The sequence below is a fragment of the Leucopleurus acutus genome (genome assembly GCF_964270905.1).
Source record: "Leucopleurus acutus genome assembly, chromosome: 10".
Lineage (NCBI taxonomy): Eukaryota > Metazoa > Chordata > Mammalia > Artiodactyla > Delphinidae > Leucopleurus > Leucopleurus acutus.
The window spans coordinates 44,588,224-44,613,767 of NC_139153.1; the positions used below are offsets into that span (position 1 = coordinate 44,588,224).

General features: G+C 45.2%; 1 protein-coding gene across 1 annotated transcript in view; it reads left to right on the top strand.

Moving 5' to 3' along the window:
* Positions 1-25,544, top strand: part of MYRIP (myosin VIIA and Rab interacting protein) — a 218,966-nt gene that overhangs the window by 135,235 nt on the left and 58,187 nt on the right. Inside the window, exons 4-9 of the mRNA XM_082848766.1 lie at positions 1,605-1,741; positions 7,183-7,263; positions 10,352-10,449; positions 10,676-10,756; positions 11,797-11,940; positions 18,541-18,688. Coding sequence (XP_082704892.1) covers positions 1,605-1,741; positions 7,183-7,263; positions 10,352-10,449; positions 10,676-10,756; positions 11,797-11,940; positions 18,541-18,688 — 689 coding nt within the window. The remainder of the gene's footprint in view (positions 1-1,604; positions 1,742-7,182; positions 7,264-10,351; positions 10,450-10,675; positions 10,757-11,796; positions 11,941-18,540; positions 18,689-25,544) is intronic.

The following is a 25,544-nucleotide window of genomic DNA, read 5'->3' on the forward strand; positions in this document are numbered from 1 at the left end:
AAGCTCTCAAATAAATCATAAGCCTGGAGGTTATGATTTCCAAGGACAGTCTTCTTCTATGTGTCTGCTTCTTTTTCATTTTATTCACTAGTTTGTTGTATTTTTTAGATTCTACTTATAAGTAGTATCATACAGTATTTGTCTTTCTCTCTCTGACTTATTTCACTTAGCATAATGAATATAGTTCATCCGTATTGCTGCAAATGGCAAGATTTCATTCTTTTTTATGGCTGAGTACTCATCAATCAACTTTATTTATTTTTGTTTTTTCTTTTTTTCTTTTTTTTTTGGCTGTGTTGGCTCTTTGTTGCAGCGTGCAGGCTTCTCTCTAGTGGTGTGTGGGCTCCAGGACCCATGGGCTCTGTAGTTTGCAGCGCACAGGCTCTCTCGTTGAGGTGCGTGAGCTCAGTAGTTGTGGCAGACGCGGATTTAGTTGCCCCGGGGCATGTGGAATCTTAGTTCCCCAACCAGGAATGGAACCCGTGTCCCCTGCACTGGAAAGCGGATTCTTTACCACTGGACCACCGGCGAAGTCCCCATCAATCAACTTTAAAGTGGACCTCTCAGTCTGTGAGTCCCAGACCTTCTGCCTGCTTTGTAGAACAACGTTCTGTTACCTTTAAGTTGTCACTTATTTAGAATTTTCCAGATATCTAGAAAATCTCTGATTCCCATCTCAGCTCTATAGATTTCTTTCCCTTTGGATATCTTCTCACGTTTCACTGGCATCTGAGGAGGAAGAGCAGCTAAACGTGTGCTTGTTCATCCATTGACTTAGAAGAATTTATATTCATTTTGCTTCTCTGAACTTTTAAAATGAGCATGCATCATTACATTCATAATAGAAAAATAACAACCAAAGCTATTCTTAAAATGGGAAGGGTTTAGAAACCTGTTCTGGTCAGGCAGAAAAAAGAAGCATTGTGTCAGTGATTTGTACCGAGCATTATAGCACTGACCAGGAAACCACCTTCCCACAGTGCTTCAGGCTGAATAAGAAAGAGGCTGCAGAGTTCTGCCATAGAGCCCAGGGTCTCACCTGTGCTTTTTATCCTCCCAAGCTGAATTAGAAATGGTGTTAATGCAGTAAGAGTGTCAAATATAAAGCCTGCTATTAAACAGATGCGTCAGCTAGTAGCTTCAAGTGGCGAGCATTTATCAGCTTGCTCTTTGGATGGACGCAGGTGCATGGTTCTTCTGCTGGTCTTACCTAGGGTCACTCATGCGTCTTCAGTCAACCGCAGTCGATGGCCTCACTCACCTGTCTAGGGATTGGCTGGCTATTGGCTGGGGCAAGAGGGGGGATTGGGCCAAGTGTCTCTTGTCATCCCAAAGTCTATCTTGGGCTTGTTCACATGGCGATGGGTTGCAGGGCTTCCACGAATAGCAAGAGAGGAAGCTGCCAGGCTCTGGACTCACACAGCATCACTTCCACCAGTCTCTGTGATCAGAGCAAGTCATAAGGCCAGCCCAGATCTAAGGAGTAGAGACCACCTCTTGATGGAAGGAGCTGCGAAGTATTGTGGCAACTTTTGCAATCCACCATTTCATAATTCTGTCCTTTAATGCTAATTTTCTGTTTTCTAATTCTGTGTTGTCCTCAGGGTTCTGAGGACCCAGTCTCTGGAATGGTTCTACAATAATGTGAAGAGCCGCTTCAAACGCTTTGGCAGCGCCAAGGTCTTGAAGAACCTGTACAGGAAACACCGGCTGGAGAGCGGAGGGTGCTTTGACATCCTAGGTACGCTGACTGCCTGCCATCTGGGAGTCTTTGGGGGGTTGGCGGGAAAGAAGAAGGCCTGGCGTGGAGGCCCTGTACACTGCGGCACACTCACCTGGGACAGAGAAAGTGGCTTAAATAATCTGGTTCTAGTAAGGAGCAGAAATAGAAGGACATGTACCAAAGATTCTAAGTTTTAAGTCCTTTGATTCCCACATCTCCACTGGGCTGGATATGTTAGCAGCTGGGAGGACCAAAGTGTTTCTGCATATTGTGGACATTTTAATTCCAAATCCCTAGAAATGAAAGATTCTTGACCATCTTTCCCTAATGATTAAAACACTGGAAATTCATCTTTGTTTGGTTGTGTAGACTAGGTCTGCACTCAGAGGATATGCCCCCCACTCCTCTTCCTTCCTACTCCAAAATTCTATACATACCAGGCCCAGAGTTTAATGTAATGGGAGAGTTAGAAAAGTCTCAGCTTCCTCCCAGGAAGTTTAAAGGATGAATTCTACCTATGCTGTTAAGACAACCAATGTAATTAGAATGAGAAATTATATTCTTTATTCCTATTGGACCAGCCAGTAGAGAGAAATGGTTGTCAGAATATGAACAGCATGTCCTCCCAGAAAAGGCTATTTTTTTCTGTGTAGAGGAAGATTTTTTCATCACTTTGCTGACACAGGTAAATGCTTTTTATCCTTGAGAAAGAGGGAAGAAAGAAAATCTCATATGGAGCTTTTTCACCATCATTATTTTACATTGTTGTATTCTCAATAAAGTCTTTGGTTGTGTCTAATCAAAAATATGCCAGCCACTGAGACAAGGGGGAAATAGGATGGAAGCATTAAACACGGAGACTCATTAGGGTCTTTTGTGTTAGTCGTTAGAATCTCTGTCTTTCGAACCACTCAGGAAGCCTGTAGCTAAGAGAGCAGGGCTGAAGGTCTCCACATATTATTTTTAACTGCTCTTTGCTGATTTTTCTAAAAATGTTTCTCTAGGAACAAAGACAAAAAAAGAAATAAAGCTTAAAAGTAATCATGTTAACAGTAGGTTTTCAACCCAAGGAGATACCTCAAGAAGGTTCCAGAATAGAATTGTCTCATCATTTGCATCCCATACTTTCTTTCTTGTTCATCCTTGCGTCTGCTTCAGGTACCGCTTTACATGTCACCACATTCACATCTCATAGATGTTCTCTACTGCTTCATGCAAAGTCAGGGGGAGAAGCAAATTCATTTGGAGGATCCTATAAACAGCACAACTCTGGTCTCTCTCTGTTTCTCCCTCGGGTCCCACAGGTGGAGCAAGGGAACATGAATTACAAGTGGGCTGGCAAAGGCTTTGAAATGTTCAAGTGTCATTTTCAAAGGCGTATCATTTGCTGGGAATAACGCTGACACTATTGAAGCAGATTTAGGTCCCAGGCCCTCTGTGATTCACCACATCTCTCATCTGGGCCTCAATCACAGCACTTATCACATTGCATCCAGGGGATGGTTTACAAAGCTCCTCTCCTGCTGGAGCAGGCAGAAGCAATAGCTTCTTCATCTCTGTGTTCCCAAAGTGTGGCCCAGTGGCTGGCAACTCTTAGGTCCTCAATATTACACAATTCAGTCTTAAAAGCACTTTGTGGGTACCAAGACACTTCATAGAAGTACTAGAATCAGTTGCTTTAACATGATTTGTATCTCATTTTAAACTAAGATTTCCTTTTGAGCAACAAGAAGACAAGCAGGCAGGAGACAATTTATGAGATGGTACTCAAATCTGTAAAGTCGTGATCATAAAACAGTGAGAGCGATTCTACATACCACCTAGAAAATTGAGTTACACCTCAAGCATGGAGAAATCTCCCATGTGTAAGTAGTGTCCTGATTATGTCAGATGACCGTGCAGACATCAGCGTTAGCTTCTACCTACAACCCAGCACCTTGGTATGGTTGTCATCTGCCATCCTCAAGCCCGACTACACGTTAGAGTCACCTCATGAGCTTTGAAAAAGTGCCAGAATCGTCTTCCACCCCGTCAATTACTTCCGAATTTCTGGAGGTGGCCCCGGAACGGATATTTTTTAAAGTTCTCTGGGTTATTTTAAGACACAGCCAAGACTGAGAACCTCAGCTAGAACTTCACTATAATTCGTATGGCAGAGTTCTGAATAAGATGGTTCCATCTTCAACTCCATCTGAGGGTACTTAGTTTCAGAATTTTGATTGTCAGAACATAATCTACAGGGTGCAAGACCTGTGCTCTGCTCCAGGACTCTCAGTATAAAACTCCTTTTATCTACGAAACATCTCCATTGCATGGACCAGTGTAGTTTGCCATAAAAAAACACTCAGTCCATTGAAAATTCATTGAGTTCACAGAATCTTATGGGTTACCCATCACATGTACCCATTGCACAGCCATCAGTCCCAAGCTCACTTACTCCTCCTGCAGCCCGTATCAGGTGACCAGATTAGGCCGAACTGGAGACCCATTCGTTTTGTCAGATAAATCTAAGACTTACTCATTCCTTCAGTAAACATTTATTGAATGCCTGGTTTAAGACCTGGGAGTGACAAGATGGGTAAGACCCTGCCATCTCAGAGCCAACGTTGCAGTGAAGTCAGAGAAATAAGTAAATAGATTTATAAAAAAATGTATAATGTCCAACGCTCATGTGGTTTATCTGATAGATTCAGTGTGACATTTTTAACAGTTATTCTAAAAAGAAGCACTACATGAAAAGATGAAAGTAGCCCTTATTGATATACTTAATCCCTAGACAATTTGGTAAATAATACATACATTTAGTTAGTATTGGATAAATAAAATGGGGAAAATAAATCTTGCTTTTATTTATTAACGTGATATATCTATTTTTGACACGATTCTTGGAAAGGTCTATGACATCTTTCATGTGGGATTTGACTAACAACATGGTCTTTTAAAAGCACTGAGTTGCCTGAAATTGGAGGTTCCTGCAGCTCATGGAAGCTCTGACTTGATGTCTGGCTGCTGTGTCAGTGCTTTCCGAAACAGTTCAGTTGCTTTCTGCCCTTGGAAAAATCCCATCATCCTAAATGACACAGAAGCTCCCACCTATGAATTTAAAGGGACACAGGGAGAGTTGTTGTACTAGAAGATTTATAATCATGGAAATCCAGAGCCTGTCCTGGTCAGCGCAGTTCTCCCAAAGATGTTTTCAGATCTTCTCCACCCCCATCAAGCTCCCCACCACCATCCCCGTTGTCTCAGGAGACAGCCTCACCGCCTCCTTCGCAGGGCAGACCGTGTACACCTCCGCACCTGATCCGTCACCTTCCATGAAGGTCTCAAGTTCACGCAGCCCTTCTGTCTTGCCTTTCAGCCTCTCTCTTAAGCGGTTCCTTCCTATTGACTTGTAAACATGCCCAGTCTCTCCCATTTCCTAAGCCCTTCCTGGACTACAGATTTTCCGCCACTTCTGCCCTGCCATGCTCTTTCCCATCACAGGGACACTCCAGAGGGTGGGCCACACTCTCACCTTCCTCTCTAGACACCCACCCTCTCCCTCTTCCAAGCTGTCCTCCACACAGCAGCCAGCGTGCACCTTTACGTGTGTTTAGAAACACACACCTAACCAGATCACCCCTGTGGAGACTTTACTGTCTTCAAGTGGCTTCATGGTGGGACAAAGATCAGAACCCTGATGTGGCCACCGTGACCTGTGTGGTCTGCTGCCAGCCCACCTCACCCCAGGTTCCCTCTCCTCTCGCAGCCCAGCCACCTGGCCTCTGTTTTAGCTCTTCAGATGCACCCTGCTGTCCCCACTGCCTGTGCCTGTGCAAGCTGTTTGCTCTGCCCTGGACTCCCTCCCACCCCCACACCCTTTTGGCTGGTTACTTACAGTCTAGGTCAGTCTTCCCTGCTGAACACTTGCCCTATTCTATGAACCACCCAGTCACAGCACTCAACATATCTATAGTTTTATATTTATTTCTATAAATTTTTGGTTAATGAATTCTCACCCACTAGACTATCAAGGTTGTCAGGGCAGCGAGGATTTCTGGCCTTGCTCACCAGTACACCCTAACGCTCAGCCCAGGACCAGGCATCTACTAGATGCCCAAGAAATATTTGCTGGATGAATGAATGGCTGCCAGATGCAGCCAGGCCAAAGTGAAATATCTGCACTTAGATGCATAGCCTGGGAACTGAGGTGATGACTTATCCTAAAGCCTTATTTTATAAGTGAGGAAATGGAGACCCAAGAAGGTAAAGTCACTTCATTATGGTCACAGAGCTGGAATAAGTGACTATGGGTCTTCTGAAAGGCTGGTCAAAAAACACAAGCACAGAGAATAGTATATGGTCAGACTGAGTCCCCGTGGCAGGCCACACACTAATGACCTATTTCATAAAGGTAGCAGCCTGCTGACCCCGCTGTAGATGCCTACAGCAGTTACCCTAAGAGTTCCCACACTGGAGCCCCACGCAGCCCATCCAAGGAAGCACGGGCCGTATTATGTGTATCAAAGGTCTACTGCTTAGTTTGACTTGACATCAAGAGCATTTCCCCATTTTGAGCTAAGAGCTGTAGACCCACATTGATTTTCTAGGTTCTATCAGTGTTTTCCACCAGCATCCAATTCAAGAATTTTTTTGAGCCCCCTGCTGTCTCAGTGCTATCTTGGGTACTGGTGATACAATACAGTAATTTAAAAGGGAAAGAGACATCATCCACACCTCCACACCTTCAAAGATCTCTTTTGATGAATTAATACGTGAACACAAATGGTAAATTCCCAACTTAAAAAAGGTTTAGCCAACTGCTCTTCCCAGCCTGGAACCAAGATAGGGTGTGTGTTCAACTGAGAGAAGACCAGAGAAGAGGCAGTGGGCCTTAAAAGATCAAATGCCATGGCTTACCTTGTCTTACTCTGGGCTTGTTTCCACTAACTGCTAATGACAGTTTACTCACTGGCTAAAGGCCACTGTTTAGATTGATGCCATGGACAGCAGCTAAAGACCAGGCATGCAGTGTCTCATCACCCATCATGAGCAGAGTTCTACCATTATCACAGTTTTTCTAGTACGGAAGCCAAGTGTCCGAGAGGTTAAGTAACTTGATCAAGGTCACACAACTAGTCATTTGCAGGTCCAGGAAATGAGCTCATATCTCTGACTTCAATCTATTATTCCATGTTTGATTCTATATTGCCTCCAAGGAAGGCTCTGGAAGAAAGTTGGGGGTGGAAGCATTGCTACACAAGGAATTAGTACGAGAAAGAAAAATGTGACTGTTCAAAATCTGTAGCATTACTGTAGAGCCCAGTGATTCCCTAAACCCATTTGCAAGGCTAACAATCAAAGTGGGTAATGGTGGTCTGCCAACTCAGTGACACAGTGCACTGGGCTCACTGAAGACCTTGGATAATCTTATATCTCTCTGTCTCCTCCTCTCTCTCTCTCTCCCCCTCTCTCAGGAGGAAGCTTTTTTGACGCAAACCTGGAGAATGAAGGAAGTATTTCAGGCAGTGACTCGACATTTTATAGGCAGTCAGAAGGTAAGTTTGCTTAAGGGTTTACACCTAATGGGAGGTTAGAGCATTATAAACACCTTCAGACCGTCAGGGTCCCCCATGGCATTGGAACCACTGATGCAACTCTGTTATTGTGTGTGAGAGTCTCCCTGGGTCTTCTTTTATTGCCATTTTTGTGAATCCATCATCAAAATAGGTGAATATATCTAAGGAGTAGCCTAGAGAAGTACATTCCATACCAACCACTAGATACTTACAATCAACTAGTGTGTGTTTTTCTGGAGTTGGAATATGACAATCAACATACTCACTTGTGCAATTAATATTAAAATATTCTTATAAATAATGTACCATTTACTGATCAACTTTTACTTTTTTATGCCAGTACAGTCATCCCCTTAGAGCAAAGGTTAAAAGCAAAACAAACTTCTTCCAATTCCAAATAAAACCTCCTCCAACACTCCGGCTCCTTCTCCAAAGTACTGGGTGTTGGGAACAGGTGTCTCCTAGTCCCCCTGGTCCTGTGGCCCCCCACAGTGCTTCTGCACTCTCTCTGTTTTCTCCTCGGGCACCTTCTCATGAAGGTCTCATCCTCTATCATCCTTGCTGCCTGAGACTTCTCCCTGGGAGAAGTCACATGGCTTTGGTGCACCTCTGTCTGAATGCCTAGCCCTTACTTCAGCCCAGAGTTCTAGACTCAGTGTTCTGATGCTTGGTCACCAAGACCTGCAGCCCCTCCAGGGATCTTAACTTCAGCATATCCCAGTCAAGCTCCTCAGCCACTTAAGTCCACCAGCAAGACTTATCTTTTCCTCAGTCCCCCTCCCCGCTTCCACCCAGTCACCCAAGTTCCTATGGGTTCTATTTGCAATCCCATCCTTTTCTTTCTGTTCCAAGGTCTATGGCCTGAGCACCTCCCTGCCCTCAACTCTCCTGTATTAATATTAATTTCAGTAACCATCTATATCAGCCAGGGTTCTCCAGAGTAACAGAACCAATAGGGTATGTACAGATAACACACACACACACAAAAAGAGGTTCGTTTCAAGGACTCAGCTCACACAACTGCAGGGCCTGGCAAGCCCACAGAATAGGTCAGCTGACTAGAAACTCTAGTAGGAGTTGATGCTTAAGTCTTGACGCAGAATTTCTTCTCTGGGAAACCTCTGTGTTTGCTCTTAAGGCCTTTCAACTGATTGGATGAGACCTACTCACAGTTTCAAGGGTAATCTCCTTTACTTAAAGTCAACTATTGTAACCATAACGTGGACCACACCTACAAAACACCTTCATAGCAACATCTGGGTTAGTGTTTGCTTAAACAGCTGGGTGCTATAGCTTCACCAAGTTGACACATAAAACTAACAGTCCCCCCCACCTGACTGGTCCTCTGAACTTCGGTCACTCTGCCTCTGCTCTCTTATCCTCCCTCCACACCCCACCAGTTTTTATCTCTGAAACACCCTCTCAAGCCTTCACTTTCAGCCCAAACATCTTAGTGCTCCACTCCACCTCATGCCAAAACCACAGACGTGGCCTCCACCCTTTTTGATGGCTCTAGGCTCTTCCTCTCCAGGGCTCTGTGGAAGCTGGTGACTATCCCCATCATAGGATCTCCAGCATGCCTCTTAGCAGTTAGCTATGCACCTGATCACCCAATAGCTCGGAAAGCACATGAGAGCATGGGCTCAGCTCGCGTCTGTCGAGGCATCACTGGGACCCTCAGAGACCCTAGTGCTGGGGAGGTCTTGGTGCACTTTGAATCAACAAGAATTTGTGGGGCGCCACTTCTATGAAGAATACATTGATTGGTATCTTGAAGAAGAGAGATGGGAGATACAGTGTCTGTCTCCAGGGAGCACTGAATGTAGTGACAACTTAAATTTTATAGACTCTTCTTATAGAAACACTGGGGAAATTATGTGTTCACTCAGCCACCTGAGGGGTGCCAAGCCCTGAGCTGGGTTGCCCCCGTGTGTCTCTGTCAGGACTGTCACAGCCAGCCTGTGATGTCCTTGTCAGCTGCCTGGCTAGATGGTTTTGACTTTAATTGGGTTGGTTTGGGAGATTGTGTTATGTTTGCCAAATGCCACTTTCTGTCCACATGTGTGTCTTTAGGAGCCTAAGAAGCTTGAATTAAGTATTTTAATTAACAGATTGATTAATTAATGAATTGATATATTTACACCTTGTCTCATTCTACAAAGAATCTGAGGCAGCTTTCAGGAGATATGCATGTGTTAAATAATGCATGACTAGGAGATTATAAATGGAAACAGGAGGTTGAAATCGGGGAAAAGGAGACATAGGCAAGCAGCCCCTGCAGACCTCTGTTCTTGTGCCTGATGTGAATCGGGCTTCTGGGATGAACTGAGAGGAATGATAGAGATTCTCACTTTCAAGTAAGAAGCAAAAAATCTAGTACCTCCAGGAAGCAAAACTCTTCCAAGTATTTGACTTCAAAAAGAATTTTGTCACCTGCAGAAGTCCTTTGACTTGGGAAAACTTCCGTTTGTCACCATATGCAAAAAATATGTTCACTAAATATATGATAGCATTATTTTTAAAAATCATGTTGGCTTGTGTTTATCTCACTTTTGTGGTTAAAATCACAGGATTTGGAGACAGAGAGCCCTGAATTCAAATCTCAGCTCTCTGTCTCACTGCGCAATGTTGGGCGAGTTATTTGACCTCTCTGTGCTTCAGTTCTCTCATCTATAAAATGGTGCCTACTCAGTGAGTTGTTGGAAGTATCCACTGTGATCACGTATGAGACACTCAGTCTGCAGCCCAGCACGTGGTTGAGCTCAGCAAGATCGGCCAATGTTATCGATAGTATGGGTTTAGAGTCTAAAAAATTCTTCCATGGATTTTGTGTTTGCATTAAACCATGAGCACAGCCCTCAGAAGATTTCACAATTTTCCTCCCTATCATTATAATGATACATTACGTGCACAAAATAAAACATAATCTTTATCTGAGAAAGTGGATGAAGAACCGTTATTTCCTTATATTAAGTCCTGTTGTCCAGTCGCCTTTAAGCCACTTTGTATGTTTTGGAGCTTGTCCTTGCCTTTCAGAAAGCGGTCTATTGTTCTGTTTCCTGTCTAGGACATAGCATGATGGACACATTAGCTGTCGCCCTACGGGTGGCTGAAGAGGCCATCGAAGAAGCGATCTCCAAAGCAGAAGCCTATGGGGATAGCCTGGTATGCCCACCCCAGCCCCCGTCACAACGTCTGTCTGGGAGGAGGTGTGGGTGGAGTCCTGGCTGCCAAGAGAAAGTGCAGGTTGTGGGGAAACCATCATCATGATAGCCATCCTTGACTGGAGCCTATCCTCCCCCTGCATTTGTGGTCAGGACTCCTCAGAAAGCGATTGCCAAGTCTCCCAAACACACCCACAGCTCACGACATTCTCTTCCTCTCTCTGCAGGACAAGCAGAATGAGGCCAGTTACCTGCGGGACCACAGGGAGGAGCTGACTGAGGAACTGGCCACAACCATCCTGCAGAAGGTAGGTGGGCCCTAGCATCCAGATGACTGCAATTTACCACCCTGGCCTGGACCAGGGCCTTTGGTGAGCAGAAGAGCCGCCATAGGCACCTTTGTTGTCTTGGGCACCATTTCTTCTCTTCTTCTCACTTTCTCCATTGTACTCTGGGGCTAATGCAGAGGGGTTGAATTGCCCTGCAAAAACTAAGCGGTGTGAACGTGGTTGCCTTTCGGGATTGAGCTGGTGGGTGAGGAGCCAGGAACCCAGCCCAGAGACCTTCGTACAAATGGACTCATTAAATCCAAGTGGCCATGCCCAACCTAGCAAGCGGTGCAAACAAGCTGAAGCCTTCCCTCGTGATGCTTGGTATCTGCCCCCTCCTTAGGGCTTTCAGACACTTCCTAAAGTCAGGATGTACGGCCAGAGACTCTGGGTTTGCGATCCACTTCCACTATTTATGAGCTGTGTGTCCTTAACTGATAACCTGTGAGCCTCATTCATCATCTGTAAAATGGGGACAGTTATAGTATGTAGCTCTTAGAATTATTTTGAGAATTAAATGAGGTAAAGCATTTATGGTGCCAAGCACAGAGACTGGCACACAGTAGGCACTTAATAAATAGAAGTTGTCAGCATTGTAAAAGGACTACTTGTAAACTGTAAAGTGATGTAGAATGTTCAAGGCTTTAGTTGTGCTGTTTTATCATAAGACCTGAAATCAGATGGTATTCTGTTGAAACAAAACACTTTTTTTTTAAGATTTTTTTTTGATGTGGACCATTTTTTTTTTAAGTCTTTTTTAAATTTGTTACAATATTGCTTCTGTTTTATGTTTTGGTTTTTTGGCCACGAGGCATGTGGGATCTTAGCTCCCCAACCAGGGATTGAACCTGCACCCCCTGCACTGGAAGGCAAAGTCTTAAGCACTGGATTGCCAGGGAAGACCCTGAAACTAAGCTCTTACATGGCTAAGAATTTCCCAGAGATGGTCCCAGTTACCCCACATAGCACTGGAGCCCTCTCCAATAACGTGTCCCCTTTGTCACCCGCCTCCTCCCCAGATCATAAGAAAACAGAAGAGCAAAAGTGAGCAGCACGTGGAAGAGGAGCCGGAGTGGCCACAGCCCCAGAGTTGCAGTGCGAAGGCAGCCGACGAGGGGACCACAGCCTCCCCGGGAGGCCGCCGCGCCTCCACCACCTTCTGGGTGAGTCCCCACACCATGCCGGCCCACGCCCTACAGGTGCCCTGCATGTGTGCAAGTCAGAACCATTATCCCCACAGAAATGGGGACACCACGCTTAACATCTATAGTTAGCACATGTGCCCACCAGACAGCCTGAGGTTCCTGAAGGGCAGGGAGAGATGCAGAGAGCGCTGCGTGGGGGCCAGGAGGCCTGTGCTCTTACACACATGGAGGTGGGTTTTTACACAGAGACCAATCTAGGAAAAATAACGATGTCAATAGGCTTTTTAAAATTAATCCTGAAAATAGTTGTACTGAGTCCCATGGAAAAAATGGCTTTCTGAAGGCCAGATGTGTTCTTACAACTTGAGCACTTGCTTTACTGAAACTGAGAAATGACAACGAGAGAATTGCCACTGCCTTCTGAGGTCACATCTGGATGTGGGCAGGAAGTCGGGGTGTGAGTAGACCTTTTTGTTCGTCATCCCCAACCACAAAGCACAGTGTCCTTCCTGTGCCCCAAGGGTCTGGGCCTGCCACATCTGCGGTAGAGTCACCAAGCCCATAAAATCCTTTGGTATGTGTTTAAGCAGCCCCGGCAACGATGTGTGGAGAATGGGATAGAGGCTGGGCCCCCGATGTGGAAATTCAGCAAGAAAGAGCAGGACTGGCCAGCAGGGCTGGTGTTCTATCAGCTGCAGGTGCCCACAGTCATAGCACAGGGCAAGGGACAGGGCAACACACAGGTGCAATTTAAAACTGGAAAGGCACAATAAAAAAGAATGAAATAATGCCATCTGCAGCAATGTGGATGGACCTAGAGATGATCATACTAAGTGAAGCACAGGGAACTATATTCAATATCTTATAATAACCTATAATGGAAACAATCTGAAAAACTACATATATGTAAGTGACTCACTTTGCTGTACAACTGAAACTAATACAATATTGTAAATCAACTATACTTCAATTAAAAAAAAAAACTGGAAAGGAAGCCATGGGAAAATCACCCCATCACATGTTATTTTTTTTACTCTCCACCGAAAGGTGGGGACAGGTATTATTGGGCCCATTTTATAGGTAAAGAAACTATAGTTTTAGCATAACTTGCCTAAGCTCCCACAGGTAGTAATCAGTGGGGTCGGGAGTTGAGTACCTTTTTCCTGTTCCAAAGCTTTTGATCTAGCTTCCTCCTCTAAAACGTGAGATCAATGGACTCGATCCCTAAGGTCCCTTTCATCCCAGAGGTTCTAGTCTGCACTGTCCCATATGGTGACCACAAGACGCAAGTGACAATTTAATTAAAGTTAAATTTAAAATCCAGTTCTTCAGTCACACTGGCCACATTTCAAGTCCTCAACAGCCCCTGGGACTGGTGGCTACTTTATTGGGCAGTGCAGATACAGAACATTTCCAGCCTCCCTGAAAAGTTTTCTTACACAGCTCTGGTCTAGGGAGCTAGATAAAGACGGAGCGAGAAGCAGAGGGCATAAAAGCAGAAATGCTTCTGGAGGCTGGCCAGAGCCTGGACGTGAACCAGCAGGCCAAGCCTCGGTTCTTGGGGACTTCGAGGAAGGTGGCTCTCCCACCTTTCCACGAGCTGTTCTCGCCTCAGACGCTCATCTTCCTCATCTGCCTGAGCCCCACTCCAGGGGCGCTGACTCACAGGGTCTGGGGCGGAGCTGGGCATCAGTACATTGACCCAAAGCTGGCAGGGGATGCCGGCAGGCTGCAGGCTTAAGGATGGCCTCTTCGTGATATCTTCAGGAGGGCACTCTGACCTACAGACCCTGGATGGCCCTAAACCAGTGGTCTCCTGGCAGTGCTTCCTCTTTTATCCTCAGTTCTCCAAGGACACGAATACCCTGCCTCCAGGGGTAACTGTGCAGAACCCTATAACTGGGCTCCTTGGGCTTAACTGCTAAACCCAAACTTAATCCATCCCCATGCTGACAGGATTTCTCATCTACTCTCTTGAAAAAAAGTTCAGTGTAATTGTCCACTTTTTAATTTCCTCCTTTATTGTGTGGTTCTCTGCCAGTAGGGGGGTCAGTGCAATCTAGCTTTCAAAGCCTTAAGATGCAATATCCTGAAAGGCACCAGTGCAGGGGTTATAATTCATTTAGTTCCTATCTCTTTGGGCGCGTGTATATAAAAAGTCGTCTCTGTATTAATACGGTGATCCTATTGATAATAATGATGACAGCAGAGGCTGGGCATATGGTATGCCCGGGGACTAAGGTGCATCTCTGTCTGACTCTGTCTCTTCTCTATCCTTCCCTATTTTCCTCAGCCTTTTCCCTTTGTGCTTTTGTCATTTTCCTCCCTCACATTTGCTCACTCCTTTAAATGACTATAGTACAGACCTAAAGTATTTTTCATTATTGTTATAATTATTGGATTGAATTTAATGACTATGCCCGACACTAAAAATACAAAGCAAAGCTATGTCTCAGTTGTTATTCATATGAACACTGTTATCGATCCCGTTGCCCATAAACCCTTGATACTAAAAACATTCTCTCCCTATTTTATGATGTGGGCTCCTTGAGAGCAAAGACTTATTTTGAAGCCATGATCGGCGCCCCAGGGAGCCTGCCCTGGTGGCAATGATGATAATCATTGCAGTCATAGCAACAATATAACATTCCAAGAAATACAGGGAGAACAGGACGCTGCTGCCCACACGGGGGACCAGCGGCTGCAGAGGAAGCTTTAACAAAGATAACTGATGATCACACTGCAAGTTTTGCCTAAAGCTTCAGAACCAGCTGGTTTGGATGGCAGGTCCTGCTGGGTTGGAGCATGTTAGCCAGGAGTGCCTTGTCCCCAGGTTTTCAGCAAAGGGTGTCAGGCACAGCAGCAAGAGGGCATGGAAGAGCATCACCTCGGAGCCAGACAGACCCAAGGTCAAGCCCTGCACCAACCTTGTGCTTGGGCAAGTTATTCCAGGCTGCCGCAACTCACTCATGTGCAGCCAATAGGACTGAGTGAGGGGATGGAGGTCTTGCCCTGGCTCAGTGGCAGAGCTTAATAAATGCTATTATTGTGACGATATTTACTGAGTGCATTCTGTGTGCTAGACATGGCACTGATTCCTTTCTGTGAGGAAACTGAAGCTTAGAACAGATCCTCCCAAGATCCCACATAGCAAGAGGAGCTGGCATGGACCCTCTATCCAACACATTACCCATTCATGCCCAGAGAGTTAAGAGGTGGGGCCTGTTTGAACTTCGCAGTCCATCTTTGCAAGGCTTTGCTGGCATGCTAACATTCCTGAACCCATGGACTCCACCCTCCATGCCCAGCCCCCCAGCACAGACATGCAGACACTGTCACTCAGGCCCGCCCGACCTGACATCACCAGCCCTGTTTCTTCCATGGACCCTAGGGTGGGTAAGAGGAAGAAAAACAAAAGCTGTGGGTGGGAACGAAAGGGTGGGCACAGAGGGCCCAGCCAGGGAAACAAGGCAAATAAATTAATCAAGTAATCCCATCACTTCCCGAGAGCCACAGAGGTTGAACCAACTGGCAAGTAAAAATGTCGTGGTTGCGCCATCTTCTGGGCAATACGTTTACTGCAATGAGTTTGTGACAAAACTGGGTCTGGGGCTTTTCCACCCTGGCTGGAGACAGCAGGCCAGCAGTGTCCTGAGACGCGCTGGAGTCAGCTCATTGTGATTGTCAGGGTACAGCTGTTTTTCCTATTTTGAAACAATGGCTTGCCTGAAATAGATTACAAAAGCCTGGCATCCTCAACTGATGAAAAACATAGATCCCATCTTCCCTGTTGGGACCACAGAAGGACTTTTCATTTTTTGATCTTGGCTTTCGTAGGTGAGGGAGCATTTTTGTCCTATAGAAATGGAGCCCAGCCACCTCCTACAGACACACACATACAGAAATAAAATATTGTTTGAGCCATTGCAAAATGAAATACTATCATTTCCTCTCTTTCAAACATGTATTCAGTGATTTACAGTGAGAAGTTTGAAGATAGAAAAATAAAGACCAAGGTACAGAAAACAGCTCAGGTGAGGCTGCAGTAATACTGCATCTGGCAATAGGCCATCAGCTCCTTAGGGCCACACCTGTGTCTTACATCCTACAAATTCAGTCACAAACATGGGACCGAGGGTCAACATCCAAAAGACCATCCCTGTCTTCAAGGAGCTCAGTCTGTGGAGGAGTCGATATGTTGGAATAGGACTGTAGGAGAGACAGGAAGAGCCGTGCAATCACACAGAAGGGGGGTTTTCTTGACAGTCCAAGGTGGGAGACATGTCAAGGGTACGTTCCCCTGAATATATGGGGGTTTGCCATGGAAGGATTTTTTTTCTTCATTTTTAATAACTTCACTTGCCAACAGACTGTCACCCTTAATCTCTGCCTCTGTGATAGCTGCTCATCATCTGTGAAGGATTTCACAAAATTATAGATGGCTCCCTGAATACCCAACCCCAAGAAAACCTTGGTTGTTGTGAAGTATCAGAGCTGTTCAGGGCACTAGAGACAGGGTCAGTGCTTGCTGTGCCCTCAGAATGATGGAACTGGTACCCAACTGAGAGCCACTTGACGTGTGTGTTAGCTTTTCTCTCCTCCAAGACCTTGCCCTCCATGACATAAGTGAGGATGACAGTGGGCTTCTTCTTTGTTTTTCTTGATTCCCAGTCTCATCCAAGAAGTTAGTAAGATCATCATCATTATCATAATCAGGCTTCTGAAAACCTATCCTGTAGCCCGCCCCAAATCACAGTCACTCCACAGTAAACATTCATTGATTTCCAGTTCCGTACCAGTAACTGTGCCAGGGGCTGAGGATGTCACCATTAGCAGTCCATTAACCTCCCTCAGTTGCTTGCACCAGGCAAAAAAACAGATGTTGCAATAGAGTGTCGTATAACACAGCAAGAATACAAGCAGCCAAGACCCTCAGCCCAGCTTGAGGAAGGGGGTTTTCCACAGACCGTGGCCTGTTTGAACTGAAGGCACACTGAATCTCATCTAATTGATAAGAGGGGGAGAGCTCCTCCACTCCTGGGCTGCATCAACCTGTGACCGCTGCATCGAACGGCAGGTCTGGAGACCCGTCATACTCTCTTCTGTAATCAAAGGGGTGGGAAGCAGTTTGTGACCCTTGGTACACAGCTTAAAGCGTTCCGTATTTGTTATGCAAACCCATCTTCCTCCTGGATCGGCCTCAAGGTCTTGTGAGGGGAAATAGAAGAGGTTTCCAATGACTCTTTCTGGACCAGAATTGGCTGTACCACCCTCTCCAACAAAGTGTGCCAGATGCCCTATGTCTGCAGGCTGCTGGGCCCTGGCCTAGCCTGCAATGATGGTGATGCTGGGGCTCGATCCTCAGCCCTCTCTGAGTCTTTTCTCAGACTGGTTAACCATCCTTCGGGGCAAGGCTACAGAGTGCATTGTCCTCTCCCAAAACCCTGGTCATGATGCTCAATTTTCTCACCTATATATCCTGGATCCGGTGTTTGCTATTCTCCTTTGTTATTCTCAAACACCTTTTTAAAGCTCACACTTATTATGCAATTACTGTGTGCAGCGCAAGATTAGGTTTCTGCTTCTCAACAAATTGAGTCACTCAGCCAAGGTGTTGTGGCAGAGGTGGTCTTGGAGCTCAGATACAGCTGAGTCCTGAGTCCAGCCTCAGCCGCCCGAGGGCCCTGCCCACAGCTCTCCAAACATGCTCCCCTCTTGTCTCCTACTCTCAGGACCTGTGGCAGGAGAGGAAGAAAGTTACCAAGATGAGCCAGTTCCTGCCGGGAGAGAAGGCAGCAGGAGTGTTGTTGTTGAGGTTGGCCAGCTGGTGGCGCCAAACTGCCTGGGGCCTGAGTCAGAGACGGATACTTTGCTTCCTAGCTCAGAGACGCTTTTGTTCCTGTTTCACCCATATAAAAAGATCAAAGTAAATCACCAATAGAAGGGAATTCTTTCATTAAATGACAATGGAAAAAATTGGTCTCTTTCTGTTTGATGAAATTCCCTACACAGAACATTTGAGCTTCAGATTCTCAGTATAACATTTGTAACATATACAGCTCAAACATGTTTCTTGTCAGTCATTTGAAATCCCTTTTCTACCACTTGCCCTTAGGTTAGAGTTTATTTTCCTTTTTTTAACTAAATGGGAATGTGTTGCAAAGGCTCTGGGCTTGTGGACTGATCATCCTTGGTTCACTTGTCTACTGCAGCCCTTAGATTGTGCGATAACTTTCTACTTACACCGCTGAAATGCTCAGGTTTGGAGGTCTTTGAAGGGAAGATGCTCTCATTTTCATCACACACAGTTGGCCCTAAGAAATCTTGGCCGAAAGAATGGCTGGGGAAACAGGAGCCACGTGAGAACCTGCTCTGTCGGATTCTACCACATCTCTGATGCTTTCTGGCAGGCCTGCGTGCTTGCAATGGAATAAACAGGAACCATTTGTGCCATTATATGGCATGATGCTCTGATGTGCAACTTCTAAATCTCAACACGAGAAAAGACATTACCATCAGCTGTGTCTTCTCCATGCAGTGGGACGCCTGCAGATCTGAAGGCACTCCTCCTGGGGACTGTGCCTTACAAGGTCACCCCTTCCCCTTTTCTTTCCACAGCGGTCACAGTCTGCGTTCCCACTCAGCAGAGAAGATGCCCTGAGGACCTCTTCGCTGGAGGCTGCATCGAGGCAGCCGAGGGACCAGCAGCCGAGGGAGGAGGAGGCATTGCCCAGCTGGAAGAGCGTGGACGGGCTGGATGAGACAAGTAACTGTTCTAAGCAGCATGTGCTTGGTCTATGGGTTTCAAAAATGCTGTTGGGAGGCTTCTCGGCTGTCATGTGTTTGCTCAGCCCTTCCTACCATCAGTCTGAGTGGGGTGTGTCCGTTTGGGACAGCTGGGCCACCAAGTCATGAGGTCTCTCACACAGCACACAATATATAATGTGGACATGTTTCCCACATGGGCAGTTTTCCTTCTGAGACCCGTGAGACAGTGGGCAAGTGTGTTCAGATCACTTGGCTACACAGCCCCCCTTCAGCTACGTGTTCTATGTGGACTAGGAGAAGGTGTCTTATTATATGTAGGCCAGGAACACCAATCCAACCTAGCAGGCATTCACTGCAGTATCCAAGATACCACAGCTAATGTGGTCCTCAAACATTTGCAGGGCTTTTCAACTACTCATGGTAATAAGTATCTCCACACCATAAAAGTAAACAAATAACAACAAAGAAAGAGCATTTCAAAGTTCAGACTTAGAAACTAACAAATTTAGGGGGTATTATAAGCACTTGTAAAAGACACTCCATTTCACAAAACCGTTCCTGCTGAATTATGAGCATTCCAGAAAAATTTGCAAAGGATCTTGGTTTTCAAAACATGATTTTGTGCATAAATTTCTCTAAGCTAAGGCACCCATGTGTAATTTATCAGTTGCATAGAAACAAAAAACTTAGTTCAACAACATCACACACAGAAAAATGATTTCATACTTGGCTCAAAAATCCATGCATCTCTGGGGCTTCCCTGGTGGCGCAGTGGTTGAGAGTCCACCTGCCGATGCAGGGGACACGGGTTCGTGCCCCGGTCCGGGAAGATCCCACATGCCATGGAGCGGCTAGGCCCGTGAGCCATGGCTGCTGAGCCTGCGTGTCCGGAGCCTGTGCTCCGCAATGGGAGAGGCCACAACAGTGAGAGGCCCGCGTACTGCAAAAAAAAAAAAAAAAAAAAAAAAAAATCCATGCATCTCTCAGGATGAAGATTTAAAATAAAAAATATAAAGCACTTGTATGGAAAACTGCTGGTTTTTCCGAGGACTGCTTGGTCCTTGACATGCTAAAATGTCCAGGCCAACCCCAGAAGTCTTGAAAGATGTCTGATCCGTTTAGCAGGAAGCAGGTTATTCCCTGGGGGCACTTCTCAGTCTCAGCAGAGCACAAATGTAGAACAGAGGAGGGCCAGAGGCAGAGGTCATCTTAGAAGGGTAACATCAACTGGGCTATTTTCAGCAGTTCTGTTTATGCTTCAGGGGAAAGGTTGGCTCTGGAGCCTGTTGGTCCATGGTTGAGGTCAGCTGTAGGGGACACTGTGGGCTGAGTAAACCCACCTTCAGTCTTCAGTCTTGACAGTGCTTACAGCAAGTAATCCATGTCCCCCCCAAACACATTTTCACTTCGTAGACCTTGACTGAGCATCTGCCATATACACAGCATGTGCTCATTACTGGGAAATAAAGATCAGGGTACAGTTGCTGGTCTTGAGTTTCTAACTGTGAGTTGTCTGCACAATCATGAAAGAGTTAGAATTTGGAGAAAGGAGAGGATGGAGGAGAGCAGGGTCCCAGAGGGTGTCCCAGTGCACAAAGGGAATATGGTACTGGAGCCCAGGCAGAGCTCTGAGAATTTCCCACAATGCAGCTTGACAACCAAGGCTTTCATGGGGTTGGGCATTTATGGAGCCATCCCTGCTTTTGCTGAGATAAAAATTGGCCAACTTCTAGCTTTCCCAGAGCAACATGCAATCTGGAATTATAAAAGGCAGAAGAAGAGAGGAGCTGGTGATGGGCAGACCCCAGCCCACCATGTAGTGGGTGTTGGAGGAGAGTCCAGGACCACATCTACAACACAGCCAACCCTGGAGGCAGGCACAGAGTAGCATCACTAGGGCCATTTCTCTTTGGCTTCCTCCCATTGCCCCAGGAGAGGCTGCAGAGAGCTGGACTCATGTAGAGCCACACATTAAGGGCCCCATCTTCCCCTGCAGCCTGTGGGTGCCTGTGTTCACAAGTGAGTGGTCTTTACCAGCCCAGGATGGGTTGCAGAACTGGCCAGGGGCTGGGGGTCCGGCAGTGAAGAAGAGGTGGCCCTGCTCTCAAGGAGCTATGGTCAGGGGTGGGGGATGGGGGGTGGGATAGACAACCACAAAAATAAGATATAATTTAAGTGTTAAAAAAAAAATGAAAGCTTTTTGGCAAAGCTCAGAGAACAGAGTAGCCAACTCCTCAAGGAGAGAAGGCCAAGGGTGTGCCACTAAGAAGAAGCATCAGATTCAGAGCCCCAAAGATGGTCCTGAGGGCAGACTTAGTGACTAATTGTAAGGCACCAAGGATACACCTTTCCCCTGAGAGTGAATGCTCCACTGACGGGGCAAGTCTGCACATTTGCATCATGTGCGTGTCTGTTTGGCTTACCCCAGAAATGGACCCTAATACAAAGATCTGAGAGACAGCAGAAGCAAGAAGAACTACAATCCTGCAGCCTGTGGAACAAAAACCACATTCACAGAAAGATAGACAAGATGAAAAGGCAGAGGGCTATGTACCACATGAAGGAACAAGAAAACCCCAGAAAAACAACTAAATGAAGTGCAGATGGGCAACCTTCCAGAAAAAGAATTCAGAATAATGATAGTGAAGATGATCCAGGACCTCGGAAAAAGAATGGAGGCAAAGATCGACAAGATGCAAGAAATGTATAAGAAAGACCTAGAAGCATTAAAGAACAAACAAACAGATATGAACAATACAATAACTGAAATGAAAACTACACTAAAAGGAATCAATAGCAGAATAACTGAGGCAGAAGAACTGATAAGTGACCTGGAAGACAGAATGGTGGAATTCACTGCTGCGGAACAGAAAAAAAGAAAAAAGAATGAAAAGAAATGAAGGCAGCCTAAGAGACCTCTGGGACAACATTAAACGTAACAACATTCACATTATAGGGGTCTCAGAAGGAGAAGAGAGAGAGAAACGACCTGAGAAAATACTTGAAGAGATTATAGTTGGAAACTTCGCTAACATGGGAAAGGAAATAGCCGCCCAAGTCCGTGAAGCACAGAGAGTCCCGTACAGGATAAACCCAAGGAGAAACATGCCAAGACACATAGTAGTCAAACTGACAAAAATTAAAGACAAAGAAAACTCATTGAAAGCGACAAGGGAAAAATGACAAACAACATACAAGGGAACTCCCATAAGGTTAACAGCTGATCTCTCAGCAGAAACTCTACAAGCCAGAAGGGAGTGGCATGATATACTTAAAGTGATGAAAGAGAAGAACCTACAATCAAGATTACTGTACCCGGCAAGGATCTCATTCAGATTTGATGGAGAAATCAAAACCGTTACAGACAAGCAAAAGCTAAGAGAATTCAGCACCACCAAACCAACTCTACAACAAATGCTAAAGAAACTTCTTTAAGTGGGAAACACAAGAGAAGAAAAGGACCTACAAAAACAAATCCACAACAATTAAGAAAATGGCAATAGGAACATACATATCAATAATTACCTTAAATATGAATGGATTAAGTGCTCCAACCAAAAGACACAGGCTTGCTGAATGGATACAAAAACAAGACCCATATATATGCTGTCTACAAGAGACCCACTTCAGACCTAGAGACACATTCAGACTGAAAGTGAGCGGATGGAAAAAGATATTCTATGCAAATGAAAGTCAAAAGAAAGCTGGAGTAGCAATACTCATATCAGATAAAATAGACTTCAGAATAAAGAATGTTACATGAGACAAGGAAGGACACTACATAATGATCAAGGGATCAATCCAAGAAGATATAACAATCATAAATATATATGCACCCAACACAGGAGCACCTTAATACATAAGGCAACTGCTAACAGCTATAAAAGAGGAAATCGACAGTAACACAATAATAGTGGGGGATTTTCACACCTCACTTACAACAATGGACACATCATCCAGACAGAAAATTAATAAGGAAACATAAGCTTTAAGTGAAACAATAGACCAGATAGATTTAATTGATATTTATAGGACATTCCACCCCAAAACAGCAGATTACACTTTCTTCTCAAGTGCACACAGAACATTCTCTAGGATAGATCACATCTTGGGTCACAAATCAAGCCTCAGTAAATTTAAGAAAAACTGATATCAAGCATCTTTTTTTTTTTTTTGCGGTACACGGGCCTCTCACTGTTGTGGCCTCTCCCGTTGCGGAGCACAGGCTCCAGATGTGCAGGCTCAGTGGCCATGGCTCAGGGGCCCAGCCGCTCCGCGGCATGTGGGATCTTTCCGGACCGGGGTACGAACCCGTGTCCCCTGCATCAGCAGGCAGACTCTCAACCACTGCGCCATCAGGGAAGCCCCCTATCAAGCATCTTTTCTGACCACAGCACTGTGAGATTAGAAATCAATTACAGGGGAACAAACCCGTAAAAAACACAAACACATGGAGGCTAAACAATATGTTATTAAATAAGCAAGAGATCACTGAAGAAATCAAAGATGAAATAAAAAAATACCTAGAGACAAATTACAATGAAAACATGACGATCCAAAACCTATGGGATGCAGCAAAAGCAGTTCTAACAGGGAAGTTTATAGCAATACAAGCCTATTCAAGAAACAAGAAAAATCTCAAATAAACAATCTAACCTTACACCTAAAGCAACTAGAGAAAGAAAAACAAACAAAACCCAAAGTTAGTAGAAGGAAAGAAATCATAAAGATCAGAGCAGAAATAAATGAAATAGAAACAAAGAAAACAATAGCAAAGATCAATAAAACTAAAAGCTGGTTCTTAGAGAAGATGAACAAAATTGATAAACCATTAGCCAGACTCATGAAGAAAAAGAGGGAGAGGACTCAAATCAATGAAATTAGAAATGAAAAAGGAGAAGTACAACAGATACCACAGAAATACAAAGCATCCTAAGAGACTACCACAAGCAACTCTATGCCAATAAAATGGACAACCTGGAAGAAATGGACAAATTCTTAGAAAGGTATAACCTTCCAAGACTGAACCAGGAAGAAATAGAAAATATGAACAGACCAATCACATAAAATGATATTGAAACTGATTAAAAATCTTCCAATGAACGAAAGTCCAGGACCAGATGGCTTCACAGGTGAATTCTATCAAACATTTAGAGAAGAGCTAACACCCATCCTTCTCAAACTCTTCCAAGAAATTGCAGAGGAAGGAAAACTCCCAAACTCATTCTGTGAGGCCACCATCACCCTGATACCAAAACCAGACAAATATACTACAAAAAAAGAAAATTACAGACCAATATCACTGATGAATATAGATGCAAAAATCCTCAACAAAATAGTAGTAATCAGAATCCAACAACACATTAAAAGGATCATACCCCATGATCAAGTGGGATTTATCCCAGGGATGAAAGGATTCTTCAATATATGCAAATCAATCAATGTGATACACCATATTAACAGAGAATAAAAACCATATGATCATCTCAATAGATGCAGAAAAAGCTTTCGGCAAAATTCAACACCCATTTATGATAAAAAAAAAAAAAACAACTCTCCAGAAAGTGTGCGTAGAGGGAACCTACCTCAACATAATAAAGGCCATAAAAAAAAAAAGATCTGAGGGCCTATAGTTTATTTGGAGGTGAACCTGGAACCACAGGGAGGAGAGTAGGGATATGATACAGGGAAGTGAAAATAGGCAACAAATGACTTGTTATGAAGCAGGGTATGACCATGGGTGATGAGCCCTCCTCACTGGGGAACTCCAAGAGTTCCAATGGGCAAGGGAGCTGGGGTACTTATCCCCTAGCTCCCCAGTCATTGGTCAGGGCTGCTCCCAGGAGGTGGTGATTCCATCCTGCCTCAGGGCAGCCAGCACAGGCTCTAGTAACCAGAGAAAGCCTTAGGAAAAGCAAGATTGCTGCCCACTGGCCATTACTAGCTCCAACTGAGAGACAGCCTGAGCATTTCTGGAGAAACCCTGATGGGCCCTTTAGTCGCTGCCTTCTGCACTACCTGACTGTCGATCTTGGGGCATGGCACTGGGGAAGACGCCGACAAAATAGAGCCCTTTTTCCCAGAAGACCTACTATTATCACAGGTAGAGCCCATAACATGTCAATGGTAATAATACCCTGGTTAGCCTCTCTTTTGAATGTTCACACAGTCGGTGGAAACAGTGTTGTTGTAGTACGGAAGAGGAACTATAGGGTACAGACGTAGGGTATAAACATATCTGTCTTCTATACACATGTACAAGGAGTTCACAGGTGCTGATCCAGTCAGATGTTAAATAATAATGGTATAATTCAATTCAATAGATGGAGGATAAAAATAGTTGGGGGCCCTCATCGTAGTAGGCACTGTGATGGATGCTTCACATATATTGTCTCATAAAAATCCTCTGACAGCCCGGGAGGGTCACACTGTCCCCACTGACAGGTCAGGAAACAGGCTCAGAGATGCTCTCTGACCAAGGTCACCTGCTAGTAATGGCCAGGACTGGGGCTCAGCCCTAGCTCTGCCTGAATTCAAGGTTCTTGTTCTTTGCCCTGCCCTACAGTGGCCTCATTTATAGGCAAGGGGGAAAGAGCTGTTAAGAATTCATCTTTTGCTCTGAGCAGGTATGTGTAACACACTCTATAAGCCTCACCTCATTTCATCCTCTCAGCAGCCCAGAGAAGTATTAGCTGTGCCCTTTTCACCAACCAGAGACCCAAGCTCGGAGACTCACACAGCGGCTAAGTGGCTGAGCGTGCTCTCTGCCCTGGCCCTCTGACTTCCCAGCCTCTGCTCTTTCCTCTGCACGAGCTGGCTTTGGGACAGTGCAGGCCAAAGAGATGACTGAGACC